At 39.0% G+C, this 17,723-nt stretch overlaps 1 protein-coding gene and 1 long non-coding RNA gene across 4 annotated transcripts in view; both read left to right on the top strand.

Annotated features, from left to right (window-relative positions):
* The window catches only part of PDZK1 (PDZ domain containing 1), a 43,411-nt gene extending 25,957 nt beyond the window's left edge, over positions 1-17,454 (top strand). For 2 of the 3 annotated variants that reach the window (XM_058695313.1, XM_058695321.1), the window contains exons 7-9: positions 5,725-5,973; positions 15,012-15,302; positions 16,844-17,454. In XM_058695313.1, the coding sequence (XP_058551296.1) occupies positions 5,725-5,973; positions 15,012-15,302; positions 16,844-16,897 (594 nt within the window). In that variant the 3' untranslated portion in view covers positions 16,898-17,454. The remainder of the gene's footprint in view (positions 1-5,724; positions 5,974-15,011; positions 15,303-16,843) is intronic. The other variant, XM_058695330.1, reaches the window with a different exon arrangement.
* On the top strand, positions 3,968-4,899 carry LOC131492054 (uncharacterized). The gene is made up of 2 exons (XR_009251818.1): positions 3,968-4,530; positions 4,653-4,899. It is a non-coding gene; the product is annotated as an uncharacterized LOC131492054 (long non-coding RNA).
* Positions 17,455-17,723: the final 269 nt, after the last annotated feature.

The following is a 17,723-nucleotide window of genomic DNA, read 5'->3' on the forward strand; positions in this document are numbered from 1 at the left end:
TTTATCACAAGAACTGAGGTTTGGTCTAGTTTAAGAGACATTCAGGGGCCTTCGATGTACCATCCGCCTTGCTAGGTGGTGGTCACACAGATGAACAAAGATGAACTTATTCTATGTGATATACAATAATGGCAGCATCCAAAGGTACATAAATGATAGAGAGCGAGGAATATGATAGGGGTGGTATTAGCCCCTTTTTACAGATTTGCAATTTCTTAGTCTCTCTAAACTTCATTTTTTTAAGTCACCCATCCCAGCCGGTATTTGAACCCAAGTTGTTTTGCCGAGTGCAGGGCTTGAACTCACGACCCTGAGATCAAGACCTGAGCTGAGATCAAGAGTCGGATGCTTAGCTGACTGAGCCACCCAGACATCCCTGAACCTAAGTTCTTAATTCATTCCACCATATTCCCTCTCAGCACATCTTGACTAGGTATTTCAAGATACTTGTGTAAAGAAAATTGAAGAGTAAACTGGATGATAGAAGGATTTGTGGGTTTTTAGCTAGTTGTATGGCCATACTTGAAGGATAGTTGATATTGGAACAATGTCAGTCTGCATAGATGTCTCCAATGGTATTCTGCATATCCTAAGCTGCTTATAATCCAATTTGGAAACATGGAAAACGTTTAACATACTTTAGTCATACAGATGGCTTAATGTGTTGATGGGTAATTAATTTACTAGAGATTATAATATTCAAAATATTCAGGATAGAAAGAAGCATAAAAACTAGTAAGTTTAACTTTAAACAGGAATAAATTTCACATACTAATTTAAAACTAAATTGTATGCATATCAAATGGTGAGACCTGATTTGAGGACTATAAAAAAAGAACAGAAACCTGATGATACCCTACATAGCTGCCCCCACCCCAAAAAGGCAATTTAAACGGACACTTGGCTTTTGGAGAGGACAGTTGGTCAGACCGTACTTAAAATGACTAGTAAGTAATGTATGCTTGGGCAAGTTACCCTGGCTGTACTTGTTTCCTTAGTTGTAAAGTGGGGATAGTTACTGTGCAGTGTTACATGAGCTAATATTTAGAACATTCAGAATAATGTGTGGCATATAGAAATGTTGTTTAAGTCAACATCGTGTCCAGTTCTGAGAACATGACTGTAAGAAGTCCAGTATCAAGAAAGGTAATTGGAGCAGAGGTTCTAGAAGTCACCATGTGAGTATTTAGCTTGAATAAGCATAGACTTTTGGGGAGGAAAGGAGAGTATCTTCAAGAATTCGAAAAGCAGGGGTGCCTGGGTGGCTCAGTTGGTTAAGCTTCCAACTTTGGCTCAGGTCATGATCTCAGGTCTTTGAGTTTGAGCCCCGCATCGGGCCCTGCACTGACAGCTCAGAGCCTGGAGCCTGCTTCCGATTCTGTGTCTCCCTCTCTCTCTCTGCCCCTCCCCTGCTCACGCTCTGTCTCTCTCTCTCAAAAATAAACATTAAAAAAAAACCCCAAAACAATTCAAAAGACTAAATGATAACATGATGACTGTGTAAGGGGACAGATATGTTAATTAACTTGATTGTGGTGATCACTTCACAATGTGTATGTATATCAAATCACACTGTACATACACCTTGAATATATACAGTTTGTCAATTACACATTAATAAAGCTGGAAAAACCATGAAGCACAAATTGACAAACTTGGAAGTGGAAATAGACAATTCCACAATAATAGTTGGGAGATTCCTCGTTCTTAATCACGGATCGAGCCACCAGACAGAAGATAAGGAACTCAAGGACTTGAACAAAATTAACTAGATCTAACAAATATAGAGCACACTCTACCCAACAACAGCCCCAACTGAAGCTGCCAGGAACAGGGTGAGCCATTTTTGCTGAGTAGTGACCTCCCAGCTTGTGGAAAAGTTCAGACAGAAGTCAGGAAGTCACTTCTCAGGCTGCTATAAAGGGGATTCTGGCATTAATTCTTTTCCACTCCCTCCTAATTCTATGGCAATGATTTAACTATAATGTTTTGGTTAATACAAGAGAGAATTTTGAAAAACATGCCTTCCCCATCTTCTTCCTCCCCCTCCCTTCAGCTCCTCTAAAGCAGGTTCCACACAGGGGTGGGTGGATTTTTGAGATATAACCGTGAACGAAACAAACACCTAAACAAGTTCCTGGCACATACTAGGCACCCAGATATCTGAGAGTGAATGAAACTCACTAAGTGTTTAATGTTACTATGCTTGTCCTCAAGATTAGCTACTGTGATCACATACAGTTGATTTGCCCTTTGGGTAGTGATGTTGGAGGTATTTTTGTATGTAACAAGTCACTGATAACTTTCCACATTTCATTTTATTTTATTTTTTGTTATCATTTTAAAAATAGAATTCATTGTCAAATTGACTAACATACAGTGTGTGAAGTGTACTCTTGGTTTTGGGGGTAGATTCCCGTGGTTCACTGCTTACATACAACACCCAGTGCTCATCCCAGCAAGTGCCCTCCTCAATACCCATCACCCACTTTCCCCTCTCCTCCACCCCGCCATCCACCCTCAGTTTGTTTTTTCTCTGTATTTAAGAGTCTTGTGGTTTGCCTCCCTGCCTCTCTGTTTGTAACTAGTTTTTCCGCCTTCCTTCCCCCATGGTCTTCTGTTAAGTTTCTCAAGTTCCACATATGAGTGAAAACATGATACCTGTCTTTCTCTGACTGACTTATTTCACTTAGCTTAATACCTTCCAGTCCCATCCATGTTGCTGCAAATGGCATGATTTTGGCACATCTTCTTTATCCATTCATCAGTTGATGGACATTTAGGCTCTTTCCATAATTTGGCCTTTGTTGAAAGTGCTGCTATAAACATTGGGGTACATGTACCCCTATGAATCAGCACTCCTGTATCCTTTGGATAAATTCCTCGTAGTGCTATTGCTGGGTCGTAGGGTAGTTCTATTTTTAATTTTTTGAGGAACCTCCACACTGTTTTCCAGAGTGGCTGCACTAGTTTGCATTCCCACCAACACTGCAAGAGGGTTCCTGTTTCTCCACATCCACACCAGTATCTGTTGTTTCCTGAGTTGTTTATTTTAGCCACTCTGACCAGTGTGAGGTGGTATCTCAGTGTGGTTTTGATTTGTATTTCCCTGATGATGAGTGATGTTGAGCATCCTTTCATGTGTCTGTTGGCCACTTGGATGTCGTCTTTGGAGAAGTGTCCATTCATGTCTTTTGCCAATTTCTTCACTGGATTATTTGTTTTTTGGGTGTTGAGTTTGATAAGTTCTTTATAGATTTTGGACACTAACCCTATATCCAATATGTCATTTGAAAGTATCTTCTCCCATTCCATTGGTTGCTTTTCAGTTTTGTTGATTGTTTCCTTCAGTGTGCAGAAGTTTTTTTATCTTGATGCAGTCCCAATAGTTCATTTTTGCTTTTAATTCCCTTGCCTTTGGAGACATGTCGAGCAAGAAATTGCTATAGCCGAGGTCAAAGAGATTGTTGCCTGTTTTCTCCTCTAGGGTTTTGATGGTTTCCTGTCTCACATTTAGGTCTTTCATCCATTTTGAGTTTATTTTTGTGTATGGTGTAAGAAAGTGGTCTAGTTTCATTCTTCTGCATGTTGCTGTCCAGTTCTCCCAGCACCGTTTGCTAAAGAGATTGTCTTTTTTCCATGGGATGCTCTTTCCTGCTTTGTCAAAGATTAGTTGGCCATCCATTTGGGCCCAATTCTGGGTTCTCTATTTTATTCCATTGGTCTATGTGTCTGTTTTTGTGCCAATATCATACTCTCTTGATGATTACAGCTTTGTAGTAGAGGCTAAAGTCTGGGATTGTGATGTCTCCTGCTTTGGTTTTCTTTTTCAACATCACTTTGGCTATTCAGGGTCTTTTGTGGTTCCATACAAATTTTAGGATTGTTTGTTCTGGCTTTGAGAAGAATGTTGGTGTAATTTTGATTGGGATTGCACTGAATGTGTAGATTGTTTGGGTAGTATTGCCATTTTAACAATATTCTTCCAATCCATGAACATGGAATGTTTTTCCATTCTTTGTGTGTTCTTCAATTTTCTTCATAAGTTTTCTATAGTTTTCAGCATGTGGATCTTTCACATCTTTGGTTAGGTTTATTTCTAGGTTTTTTATGGTTCTTCGTACAATTGTAAATGGGATCGACTTCTTGATTTCTCTTTCTGTTGCTTCATTGTTGGTATATAGAAATGCAACCAACTTCTGTACACTGATTTTGTATCCTGCAACTTTGCTGAATTCATGTATCAGTTCTAGCAGCCTTTTTGGTGGAGTCTTGCAGGTTTTTCATGTAGAGTATCCTGTCATCTGCGAAAAGTGAAAGTTCGACTTCTTCTTTGTCAATTTTGATGCCATTTATTTCATTTTGTTGTCTGATTGCTGACGCTAGGACTTCCAACACTATGTTAAGCAACAGTGGTGACAGTGGACATCCCTGTCATGTTCCTGATCTCAGGGGGAAAGCTCTCAGTTTTTCCCCATTGAGGATGATATTAGCTGTGGGCTTTTCATATATGGCTTTTATGTTGTTAAGGTATGTTCTTTCTATCCCGACTTTCTTGAGGGTTTTTATTAGGAAAGGATGCTGTATTTTGTCAAATGCTTTTTCTGCATCTGTTGACAAGATCATATGGTTCTTATCCTTTCCTTTATTAGTGTGATGTATCACATTGGTTGATTTGCAAATATTGAACCAGCCCTGCAGCCCAGAAATGAATCCCACTTGATCACGGTGAATATTTCTTTTTATATGCTGTTGAATTCAATTTACTAGTACCTTGTTGATAATTTTTGCATCTGTGTTCATCAGGGATATTGGCCTGTAATTCTCCTTTTTTGTGGGATCTCTGTCTAGTTTGGGAATCAAAGTAATGCTGGTTTAACTTTCCATATTTTAAAGACAGAAAGAAATGTGGAACATTTGCAAGTATATAACTGAAAGGTCTGAAATGTAGCTGAATTGGGTAACTATGAGGTTCTTGGCTATTCTTGTTTAGAAAGGAAGATGTGGTCTTGTGGTTAGTCAGAGAATTGATAACCAGAGGACCCCAATCTAATTTTAGCCAGGCTGCTGAACAGCACAATTTGGGGCAGAGCACACATTGTACTCACTTTCAGTTGCCTGATTTTGTACTCATTGCCTAATAAAAGTCCTGGACACTCGTGGGCAGCAATTTAACTGCTGGTCCAGGATCTTGCCATACTCAAATCTACCTTTTTGATTCTCTCAATTAAAACCCACAGTCTAAGCTGTTAATTCGATTTACAAAAACCAGTCATATGTTTCCTGTTCTATGCCTCTTTTGTATTCAAGACCATCACACTCTTCTTCACATGGATGGTCTGGGAGTTGAGATGGATTAGAAGTATTTAAAGATCAGTTTGGCATAACAGAAGTTTCAGCTAATGGTTACAACAATAAATAATAAAAACGAGTATAACAAATTAGTACGTGTACTTCAGATGGTGGTAACAGCTTTTATTTTATGTATATGCGTATTTGGTTACATGTTTATACACATTACTCATGACCGAGCTCAATATTTCTTTATACCTTTTCTGGTTAGGGTGGTAGAGAAATTTTACTGCCCCCAATCAGATGTATCTGCAAGAGCTGTGGACCATGTATGACACCTTGTAAATTAAGCCAGCACATTTAATAAAATATAACTACTCATACTTACAATTCATGTTTTTTTTTTTTCCCCCTTTCCTTTCCTTTCCAAAGGCTCACTTTTCTCCATTTCTCTACTATCAAAGCCAAGAACTGCCTAATGGTTCTGTCAAGGAGGCTCTGGCTCCCGCTCCGGCTCCCGCTCCGGCTCCCGCTCCCGCTCCTGTGGAGGTTTCAAGTCCAGATACTACAGAGGAAGTAGGAGATCATAAGCCTAAACTCTGCAGGCTGGTTAAAGGTGAAAATGGCTATGGCTTTCACTTAAACACCATTCAGGGGCGGCCAGGCTCGTTCGTCAAAGAGGTATGGTAATCTGGTTCTAGCAGCCCAATGAACACACCACAGTTAGGAGAGTCCTAGTCTCTCCCACTCATTGATGGCTTAGGTTACATTGAAGGCCTACATTGATGGTCTCACTTGGGTTTAAATAAATGCTGCCATGGTCCCGTACCCTTTAAGGTAGTGACGAGTACATCCTAAGCTCACATCTTTTATTTTTCTTAAACATCTAATTGTCTTTAGGTACTTTCAAGTCAAATAGAGTGAATCGACATGACTGTAGTTGACAGTCACTACCAAGTCTGACTGGGAGTGATACTTGTTTACTCCTGTGCGTTTGGCGTAATGCCCTCAGCCTATAGGGAGTGACAGCGAGACTATCCCCATAGCTCTCAAGTTGGGAATGAAGAAGGGGAGCCTATGAAATCTAATTAATGCTCCAGCTCAGAAGACCTACAATATGGTACTCAACCACTGTAATGCTACTTATTTTCTTCTGATGATCTTCATGATTTTTTAAAAATTGAAGTATAGTTGACATACAATGTTCTATTAATTTCAGGTGTACAATGTAGCATTTTCACAATTATATGCATTACGAATTCTCATCATTGGTGAGTGTAGTTACCACTGTCACCATACGGTTATTAAATATTATTGACTATATTCCCTAAGCTGTACTTTTAATTCCTGTGATTTACTTATTTATAACTGGAAGCTTGTACTTCTTAATCCCCTTTGCCTATTTTGCCCATATCCCTCCCCCATCTGCCTCTGCTTTGGCAACCACCAATTTTTTCTCTAGATTTGAGTGTTTGTTTTGTTTCTTGGATTCTACATATAAGTGAAATAATAAGGCTGATTTCTGTCTGCCTTTGGTCCATCCATGTTGTTGTGAATGGCAAGATTCCATTCTTTGTTATGGCTGAGTAATATTCCATTGTGGACCCCTCCCTCCCCCCATCTTCGTTATCCTTTCATCTACTGGTGGACACTTAGGTGGCTTCCATATCTTCGCTATTGTAAATAATGCTGCTGTAAACAAAGGGGTGCATAGTTTCAAATTGGTGTTTTTGTTTTCTTTGGGTAAATACTGAGAAGTGAAATTGATGGATCTTATGGTATTTCTATTTTCAATTTTTTGAGGAATCTCCATACTGTTTTCCATAGTGGCTGCACCAATTTACATTCCCACCCACAGTGCACAGGGGTTCGTTCCCTTTTCTCCACATCCTTACTGATACTTGTCATTTCTTATCTTTTTGATACTAGCTTTTCTGATAGGTGTGAGGTGACATCTCATTGTGGTTTTGATTTGCACTTTCCTGATTAATAATGGTGAGCATCTTTTTATGTGTCTGTTGGCATGTGTGTGTGTTTGGAAAAATGACTATTCAGGTCTTCTGTGCATTTCTTTTTTTTATTTTTTATTAAAAATTTTTTTTTAACATTTATTTATTTTTGACAGGGAGAGACAGAGCATGAGCGGGGGAGGGGCAGAGAGAGAGGGAGACACAGAATCTGAAGCAGGCTCCAGGCTCTGAGCTGTCAGCACAGAGCCCGACACAGGGCTCAAACTCACAGACCGCGAGATCATGATCTGAGCCGAAGTTGGACGCTCAACCGACTGAGCCACCCAGACGCCCATTCTGTGCATTTCTTAATTGGATTATTTGTTGTTGTATAAGTTCTTTATATATTTTGGATATTAACCCGTCATTGGATATATCTTCTCCATTCAGCAGGTTGCCCTTTCGTTTTGTTGATGCTTTACTCTGCAAAACCTTTTTAGTTTGATGTAGTCTGAGTGGTTTCTTTTTGCTTTTTTCCCCTTGTCTGAGGAGACAGATCTACAAAAATGTTGCTAAGGTCGATGCCGAAGTAATTACTGCCTGTGTTTTCTTCTAGGAGTTTTATGATTTCAGGTCTCCCATTTAGGTCTTTAATCCATTTTGAGCTTATTTTTGTGTATGGTATGAGGAAGTGGTCCAGTTTCCCCAGCACCATTTATCGAAGAGACCGTCTTTTCCCCACTGTATGTATATTCTTCCCTCCTTTGTTGTAGGTTAATTGACCATATAAGCGTGGGTTTATTTCTGGGCTCTCTGTTCTGTTCGTTGATCTATGTGTCTGTTTTTGTGCCAGTACTACACTGCTTTGATTACTGTAGCTTTGAGGATACCTTAAAATCTGGGATTGTGAGACCCCTAGCTTTGTTCTTCTTAAGATTGTTTACCTATTTGGGATCTTTGTGGTTCCACACAAATTTAGAATCTTTTGTTCTAGTTTGGAGAAAACCACTGTTGGAATTTTGATAGGGATTGTATGGGATCTGTAGATTGCTCTGGGTAGTATGAACATTTCAACGCTATTCCCCCAATCTATAAGCATGGAATGTCTTTCCATTTAAGTGTGCCATCTCCACTTTCATCAATGTCTTATAGTTTTCAGAGTACAGGTCTTTTAAAACTCTTTCTTAACTTCCTTGGTTAAATTTATTCCTATGTATTTTATTCTCTTTGATGGAATTGCAAATGGGATTGTTTTCTAAATTTCTCTTTCTGCTACTTTGTTATTAGTGTATAAGAACACAACAGATTTTTGTATATTAATGTTTTCGCTTTTGCAACTTCATTGAATTCATTTACTCTAATAGTTTTTGGTGGAGTCTTTAGGGTTTTCTACATATAGTCTCATGTCATCTGCAAATAGTGACAGTTTTACTTTTTCCTTGCCAATTTGGATGTCTTTTGTTTCTTTTCCTTTTCCAATTTTTGCAGCTAGAACGTCCAGTACAATGTCAAATAAAGGCGGCAAGAGTGGACATCCTTGTCTTCCTCCTGATCTTAGTGGAAAAGCTTTCAGCTTTTCACCGACTACGTTAACTGAGGGTTTGTCATATAGGGTCTTAATTATGTTGAGGTATGTTCCAAGTCCACTTTGTTTTTATCATGCTGAATTTTGTCAAATATTTTTTCTGCATCTATTGAGCTGGTCATTAGATTTTTAACTCTCATTTTGTTAATGTGGTGTATCACATTGATTTGTGGATATTGAACCATTCTTGCATCCTTGGAATAAATCCCACTTGATTGTGGTTAATGATCCTTTTAATGTGTTGTAGAATTTGGTCAGTTAATATTTTGAGGATTTTTGCATCTATGTTCATCAGGAATATTGGTGTGTAATTTTGCGTATGTTTGTGGTGTGTTTGTCAGGTTTTGGTATCAGGGTAATGCTGGCCTTGTAGAATGAATTTGGAAGCTTTCCTTCCTCTTTGCTTTTTTGGAATACTTTGAGAAGGATAGGTATTAATTCTTCTTTAAATGTTTGGTAGACTTCACCTGTGAGGCCATCTTATCCTGGACTTTTGTTTGTTGAGAGTTTATGATTCCTGATTTTGTTACCTGTAATCAGTCTGCTCAGATTTTCTATTTTTTCCTGACTCAGTCTTACACGATTCTGTTTCTAGAAATTTATCTATTTCTTCTAGGTTGTCCAATTTATTTATTTTTATTGAAGTATAGTTGACACATGTTCTATTAGGTGTACAACATAGTGATTCAACAACTCTAAATGTTATGCTGTGCTCAACCACAAGTATAACTACCATCTGTCCCTGTACAACACTATTACAATATCATTGGCCATAGTCCTGCTGTAACTTGTTCTGTTACTTGTTCATTCTATAATTGGAATCCTGTATCTCCTACTCTCCTTCACCCATTCTGTCCATCACCCCAATCCCTTCCCCTTTGGCAACCATCAGTTTATTCTCTATTTATGGATCTGTTTCTGCCTTTTTTTTTTTTTTTTTCATCCTACATATAAGTGAAACTATATGGTATTTGTTTTCTCTTATTTTACGTCTAGGTCCATCCATGTTGTCTCAAATGGCAGATTTCATTTTTTTTTTTTTTTTTTTTTTTAACGGCTGAGTAATGGACACTTAGGCTGTTTCCATATTTTGGTTATTGTAGATGATGGTGCTATAAACATAGGGGTGCATGTATCTTTTCAAATTAGTGTTTCCAGTTTCTTTGGGTAAAATACCTAGTAGTGGAATTATTGGAACCGATGGTATTTCTATTTTCTTTTTTAAAAAATTCTTATTTATTAACATTTATATCCAAGTTAGCTTATAGTGCAACAATGATTTCAGGGGTAGATTCCTTAATGCCCCTTTTAGCCCATCCCCCATTTAGCCCATCCCCCCTCCTACAACCCCTCCAGTAACCCTCTGTTTATTCTCCATATTTAAGAGTCTCTTATGTTTTGTCTCCCTCTCTTTTTTTATATTATTTTTGCTTTCCTTCCCTTGTGTTCATCTGTTCTGTGTCTTAAAGTCCTCATATGAGTGATGATATTTCTATTTTCAATTTTTTGAAGAACCTCCATACTATTTTCCATAGTGGCTGCACCAGTTTACAGTCTCACAAACAATGCATGAGTGTTCCTTTTTCTTCACATCCTTGCCAACACTCGTTATCTCTTGTTGTTTTGATGTTAACCATTCTGACAGGTGTGAGGATATCTCATTGTGGTTTTAATTTGTGTTTCCCTGATCGTCAGTGGTGTTGAGTATCTTTTCATGTGTCTGTCAGTTATATACATGTCTTTGGAAAAATGTCTATTGAGGGCCTCTGCCCAATTCTTAATCAACTTATTTGTGCTGGTGTTGTTATCATTTGCAAATATCTTCTCTCATTTAGTAGGTTGCTCTTTCATTTTATTGATGCTTTCTCTGCTGTGTAAATTTGTTTTATTTTGGTGTAGTCCCAATAATTTAGTTTTGCTTTTATTTCTCTTGCCTGAGAGCATATATCTAGAAAAATGTTGCTAAGGCCAATGTCAAAGACATTACTGCTTACGTTTTCTTCTAGGATTTTTATGGTCTCAGGTTTCTCATTTAGGTCTTTAATTCATTTTGAGTTTATTTTTGTGTATGGTGTGAGAAAGTGGTCCAGTTTCGTTGTTTTGCATGTAGCCGTCCAGTTTTCACAGCCCCATTATTGAAGAGGCTGTCTTTTCTCCACTGTATATTCTTGCCTCCTTTGTTGTAGATTAATTGACCAAATAAGCATGGGATCATTTCTCGCCTCTCTATTCTGTTCTATTGATCTATGTGTCTATTGTTTGTGCCAGTACAACACTGTTTTGATTACTGTAGCTTTGTACTATATCTTAAAAAAATTTTTTTTTTAATGTTTATTTATTTTTGAGAGAGGGAAAGAGTGTGAGTAGGGGAGAGGCAGAGAGAGGGAGACACAGAATCTGAAGCAGGATCCAGGCTCTGAGCTGTCAGCACAGAGCCCGACACAGGGCTTGAACCCACAAATAGTGATAGTTTCTTTGGTGGAGTCTGTAGGGTTTTCTATGTATAGTATGTCATCTGCAAATAATAATTTTACTTTTGCCTTATCAATTTGGATGCATTGATTTCTTTTTCTTGTCTGATTCTTGTGCCTAGGTTTTCCAGTGTTGTGTTGGATAAAAGTGGCAAGAGGGAAGGTTGTCCCATTTATTGGCTTCTAAGTTTTCATAATAGTCTCTTATAATCCTTTGTATTTCTATGCTGTTGCTGGTAAGTTCTTTCATTTCTCATTTTGAGTCCTTTCTTGATGAGTCTGCCTAAAGGTACACAATTTTGTCTATATTTCAGAGAAGTAGGTCTTGATTTCATTGATCTTTTCTATTTTTTGTCATCTCTATTTCCACTCAGATCTTTATTTCCTTCCTTCTACTAACTTTGGGTTTTGGTCCTTTTCTAGCTTTTTCAGGTAGAAGGCTAAATTGAGAATTTTCTTATTTCTTAGGGCAGTATCTCTATAAGCTTCTTAGCACTGCTTTTACTACATCCCGAAGACTTTGAATTGTGTCTTTATTTTCATTTGTCTCCATGTTTTTGTTTTTTTCCCCCCTTCTTGATTTCTTGGTTGACCCATTCATTGTTTAGTAGCTACATGGAGTAGCAAACTCCATATTGGTGTTCTTTTTAGATTTTTTTTTGTGATTTCTAGTTTCATACTGTTGTGGTTGGAAAAGATGTAGGATATGATTTCAATCTTAAATTTATTGAGACTTGTCTTGTGGCCTAACATGCGATCCTGGGGAATGTTCAATATATACTTGAAAAGAATGTGTATTTAGCAGTTTTTGGATGGAATGTTCTGTATATACCTGTTAAGTCTGTCTGGTCTAATGTGTTGTTCAAAGCCCCCATTTTCTTATTGATTTCTGTCTGGATGATATATCCACTGATCTAAGTGGAGTGTTATAAATCACCTACTGTTATTGTATTACTGTCAATTTCTCCTTTTATGTATATTAAAAATTGCTTTATGTATTTTGGTGCTATGTTGGGTGCATAGATATTTATAATTGTTACATGTTGGATTGTTCCTTTTATCATTATGTAGTGCCTTTCTTTGTCTCTAGCTATAGTCTGTTTTAAAGTCTATTTTATTGGGGTTCCTGGGTGGCTCAGTTGGTTAAGTGTCCAACCTCAGCTCAGGTCATGATCTCATGGTTTGTAGTTTTGAGCCCCATGTTGGGCTCAGTGCTGACAGCTCAGAGCCTGGAGCCTACTTTGGATTCTGTGTCTCCTTCTCTCTCTGCCTCTCTCAAAAGTCAATCAACATTAAAAAAAAAAAAAAAAAACTTATTAAAAAAAGTCTATTTTATCTAATGTAAGTATTGCTACCCTGGCTTCTCCCCCAGCCCCCTGCTTCATTTGCATGGTATATGTTTTCTAGCCCTTCACTTTCAGCCTGTGTCTTTAGGCCTGAAGTGAGTCTCCTAGAGGCAGCATATAGATGGGTCTTGTTTTTATATCCCTTCAGTTACCCTCTTTTGATTGGAGCATTTAGACCATTTACATTTAAAGTAGTTATTGATAGGCATGTACCTACTGACATTTTGTTACTTGTTTTCTGGCTATTTTTGTAGTTCTTCTGTTTCTTTCTTTTGTTCTCTTCCCTTGTGATTGATGACTTTTATGTTATGCTTGGATTCCTTTCTAATTTTTTGTGTATCAATTATAGTTTTTGGTTTATGGTTACCATGAAGTCCCTACATAACATCCTAAATATATAGCAGTGTATATTAAGTTGATGGTCACTTAAATTCAAGTATATTCTAAAAGCACATGTTTATTCCCTCCTCTCCACATTTAACTTATTTTACACATCTTTTTATTTTGTAAATTCCTTATATTTTTTTTAAAGATATGATTGATTTTACTACTTTTGTGTTTCAACTTTCATATTAGGTTTATATGTGACTGATTACCACCTTTACTATAGGTTTGCTTTTATTGGTGAAATTTTTTCCTTTCATAATTTTCTTCTAGTTATGGCCTTTTCTGCTTAGAAAAGGTCCTTCAACATTTCTTACAAGGCTAATTTAAGGGTTGTGATTTCCTTAACTTTTGTATGGGAAACTCTTTCCCCTTCAATTCTGAAAATAATCTTGGTTGGTAGAACATTCTTGCATGTAGGTTTTTTTCCTTTGAGCCCTTTACAGGCCCGAGGGAGAGTGGCATCTAGCTCAAAGTTACTACTGAAAAATCAGTTGAGCGCCTCACGGCATTTCCCTTGTATGTAGCTAGCTGCCTTTAAGGTTCTCTATCTTTAATCTTTGAGATTTAAATTATTATGGGTCTTGGTGTTCCTCCTTGGGTTCATCTTGTTTGGGGCTCTCCTGGACCGGAGTGTCTCCCCAGGTTTTAGGGAGGTTTTCAACTATTATTTCTTCAAATAGGCTCTCTGTCCCTTTCTGACAGGAATGACATGAGTGTTACTATGCTTGAGATTTTCCCAGAGATTCCTTAACCTAAACTCAATTACAATTTTTTTCTTTTTGTTGCTCAGTTTGGGTGCTTTCCACATTACCTGTCTTTGCAGATCACTTACCTGATTCTTCTGTATCATCTGTTGATTCCCTCTGGTGTATTTTTTCCAGTTATTTTAAGAAAAAACCAATCAGAGTTAAAGAGATAGAAAATATCTTCTGTAAGTTCTGAGTTCATTCACTCAGCAGGTTGATTGCTCATCTCCATTTTGTTCAGTTCTTTAAGTTTTGTCTTCTTTCCATTTGGAGCATATTTTTTCTCATTTTGTTTGACTTTTGGTGTTTGTTTCTATGAATTAGGCAAAACAGCCACCTCTCTCTGTCTTAAAGGAGTGGCCTTGTGTAGAAATGTCCCCATTGCAGACTGCGTCTGCCTGGTGGCTTTGGTTGGAGCCAGCGTTGGTGGCATGGCTGAAGCAGGCCTGGGCTGAGGGCGGGGGATGGTATTTTGGGGTGCTTTGTGCCCTGGCAGCACAGCTGGAGCTGTAGCAGGCAAAGGCTGAGGGTGTCCTGGTGGGTGCCATCCTGGGGCTGCCTTGCGCTGGTGTGGGCTAAGGTCCAAGGGCTTGCCGAGGTGGCAGGATGGCTAGAGTGCCTGGACCTGGGCCCATCTGCACTATCAAGGTAGAGACGGAATGTAAACAGTGGTACCTGCCAGTGGCTGTGACGCTGGAGAAGTTCAGCAGTTTCCCTCCCATTTGGTGGATGCTCTAGGGTTAGTGAGTTGGTTCCCTTCAGTTAGTCCAGCTGCTCTTTAAACTGCTTTTTTGCTGCACCCCAGTCTGTGTGCAGACCCCTCCGTGCTCTGTCGCTCGTGCAGCGCGGTTTTGATCATGACCTTGCCTCCATGTCTCCTGCTGTTCCTTATGTGGTCTCTCTATCCTTTGTTATGCAGATACTGTTCAATCAGCCCTCAGTTCTTTAGGAAGAATTGCTCTGTATGTAGGTGTAGATTTGGTGTCCGTGAGGGGGGTGGGGTGAGTTCAGAGTCTTGTGCTATCATCTTGGACCCCTCCAATGGTATTCATTTGAATATGGAAGTTGAAGCTTTGAGAAGCAGAAAAGCATTAGAGTGCCTTTCTTCTGTACCTCAAGGAGAAATAACATGGTTAAGAAGAAATTCTCAAAGCCCTCTTTCCTCTGAAGAGAAGCCAATCTAACATTCCCTTATCTGTGCCTGAAAGTGATAATTCAGAACCTCTTTTTCACAGGTGCAGAAGGGCAGCCCTGCCGAACTGGCAGGGCTGGAGGATGAGGATATCATCATCGAAGTGAATGGAGGGAAGGTGCTGGAAGAACCCTATGAGAAAGTGGTGGACAGAATCCAGAATAGTGGGAAGAATGTCACACTCTTAGTCTGTGGAAAGAAGGCCTATGATTATTTCCAGGCTAAGAAAATCCCTATCGTTTCCTCTATGGCTGATCCACTGGATGCCCCCCCTGATGCCAATGAAGGAACATTGGCAGAACCAGAGCACGACTCACACGTGGCAAAAGAACGAGTGAGTGGTGATAGGTTTCTCTCAGTGATCTAACCTATCAGAGTATGATAAAGTCTTTCATAAGTACACCTCAGGTCTATGTTTGCCACAGATTTCCTAGAATACTAGAAAATTACAATGTAAAGATAAGTCATTTTGGTGGAGAGGAAGTGGTATGAGGACAAGTTTCCTTTTCATAGCATGGAGTTGACAGTAACTGTCCAGAGAAGGTAAGTTTATCAAAATTATAATGGAACCACCAGAAGAACCTGAATCAGACTAGCTATGTACAAATTCTGGTTCTGTCACTTAACGTCCTTGGGCAAATGGATTTCTTCTCTCTTTGCGGCATTATCCCCACCTGTAAAACAAGGAGGATTTGTAGGACTGTTATTAGGATTATATTATCTAAGACTACTAAAGCACTTCAAACAGGGCCTGGTTAATGGTAAGCATGAAAATGAACCGTGGTGTTTAGGGACATGTTGTTTTTAAGATCATTGGCGGCGTATTATTGCTAGGGAGGAATAAGCATTACTCTGTATTTGGATTAAATTCCTATGGGGCGCCTGGGTGGCGCAGTCGGTTAAGCGTCCGACTTCAGCCAGGTCACGATCTCGCGGTCCGTGAGTTCGAGCCCCGCGTCAGGCTCTGGGCTGATGGCTCGGAGCCTGGAGCCTGTTTCTGATTCTGTGTCTCCCTCTCTCTCTGCCCCTCCCCCGTTCATGCTCTGTCTCTCTCTGTCCCAAAAATAAATAAAAAACGTTGAAAAAAAAATTAAAAAAAAAAAAAAATTCCTTGATAAGTCTTTTGCATCATTCTTCTTTCTACTACCTTTAATTCTACTCTATTTACAATTAATTGGTAATATAAATTAAATGCTATTTGTTAATGAACACCCACTTAGTCTGGGGGGCTATAATAAAAGACCATACACTGGATGGCTTATAAACAACACAGATTTATTTCTTACAGTTCTGAAGGCTGGCAAATCCAAGATCAGGGCACTGACAGCTTTCGGGTCCGGAGAAGGCCCTCTTCCAGGCTGCAAACTGCCAACTTCTTGCTATGTCCTCACATGGTAGAAGGGGATAGGGAGCTCTGGGGGTGGGGGCTCTCTTATAAGACATTAAACCCAACCACAAAGGCTCTGCCCTCATGACTTAATCACCGCCCAAAGGTCCTACCTCCTAATATCATCACCTGACCTCAGGGTTAGTATTTCAATAGACGAATTTTGGAGACATACATTCAGACCACAGCACACATAGTAGCCACTGACCTTGCATTCGTGACTGCTTCACAAAGAAAGCATTCTAGTTGTCTTTAAAAAATTCAGTGATAGCTCTATAGCAAGTCAATTTTAGGACTGTGCTAGCTTTATAGAAAAGATATGTAGACATTAAGAAATTTGTTAGTGTCAAACAGCAAGCTGGAAACAAAGCCAAGTGTAAAATCCAGATTACCTGGCTTCTAGTGAGGGACTCTTCTCCCTGCCTCAAGTCATGCAACTGCTGACATTCATACTCGCACTTACAGATCTTTTGTTCTCTTTTGCACAGGCGCACAGTACAGCCTCACATTCTTCTTCCAATTCTGAAGACACAGAGATGTGATGAGAGCAAATAGTGGCTTTGGCTGACAGCTGTTTCTGGGCGTTCAGAAAGAATCCTTTCCCAAGGAATGAGCTGCCACCCATTTACTGTCTCTGTTAGAGAAGAGCTCCTCTGGGAACCAGTTCATCACGTGTGACTGTCTTCTGTTGTCATTTGCCTTGGGGGCAGATACCGCAATAGATGGGTTATTTATGGTCAACTTAAGGCAGGAACCAGATTCTTTTCAAGTGATCTCTTTCAAGCTTCAACTTAACTACATTTCTTTGTGTGATGCTATCTCTTAATTCTATAGGCTCCTTGAGCACCAAAGATGATTCACAAATCTGTACATGTGAGAGCTCATTATAGTATCTGAGCAGATAAGCCTATTAAAATTATGGTTTTGTAAGAATGTTGTGGTTGCTAAAACAGATGCCATTAAGAATGCCTTTAGAGTCTTCCTTGTTAGCTGATCAAACCTTAATAGTGCTTTTGTTTTTGGTAAACTTGCTTTTATGCTTTAACTTTCATTTTGCCTCTGGAAGTCCTAGCACAATAAAATTCAGGATTTCCTTAAATTGCATTTCTGAATATTCTATAAACTTTCCAACATTTTCCTTTCACAGATGGAGAAAAGTAGGGTCTACAATAGGAAAACTTATTCCAGTTAACAGTTATTCATTGTTTTACCCCACAGCATGAAGGGGCAGATGGAAAGAAAAAAAAAACTGAGACATCATCACCAACTTGAATGCACACTAATTCACTCTCAAATACGGACTTAAAAGGAAATCAATAAAGATGATATACCTGACCTCTCTCGGTAGAATCTATCTCAGTAGCACAC

Source organism: Neofelis nebulosa, chromosome 2 (genome assembly GCF_028018385.1).
Source record: "Neofelis nebulosa isolate mNeoNeb1 chromosome 2, mNeoNeb1.pri, whole genome shotgun sequence".
NCBI classification, from domain to species: Eukaryota; Metazoa; Chordata; class Mammalia; order Carnivora; family Felidae; genus Neofelis; species Neofelis nebulosa.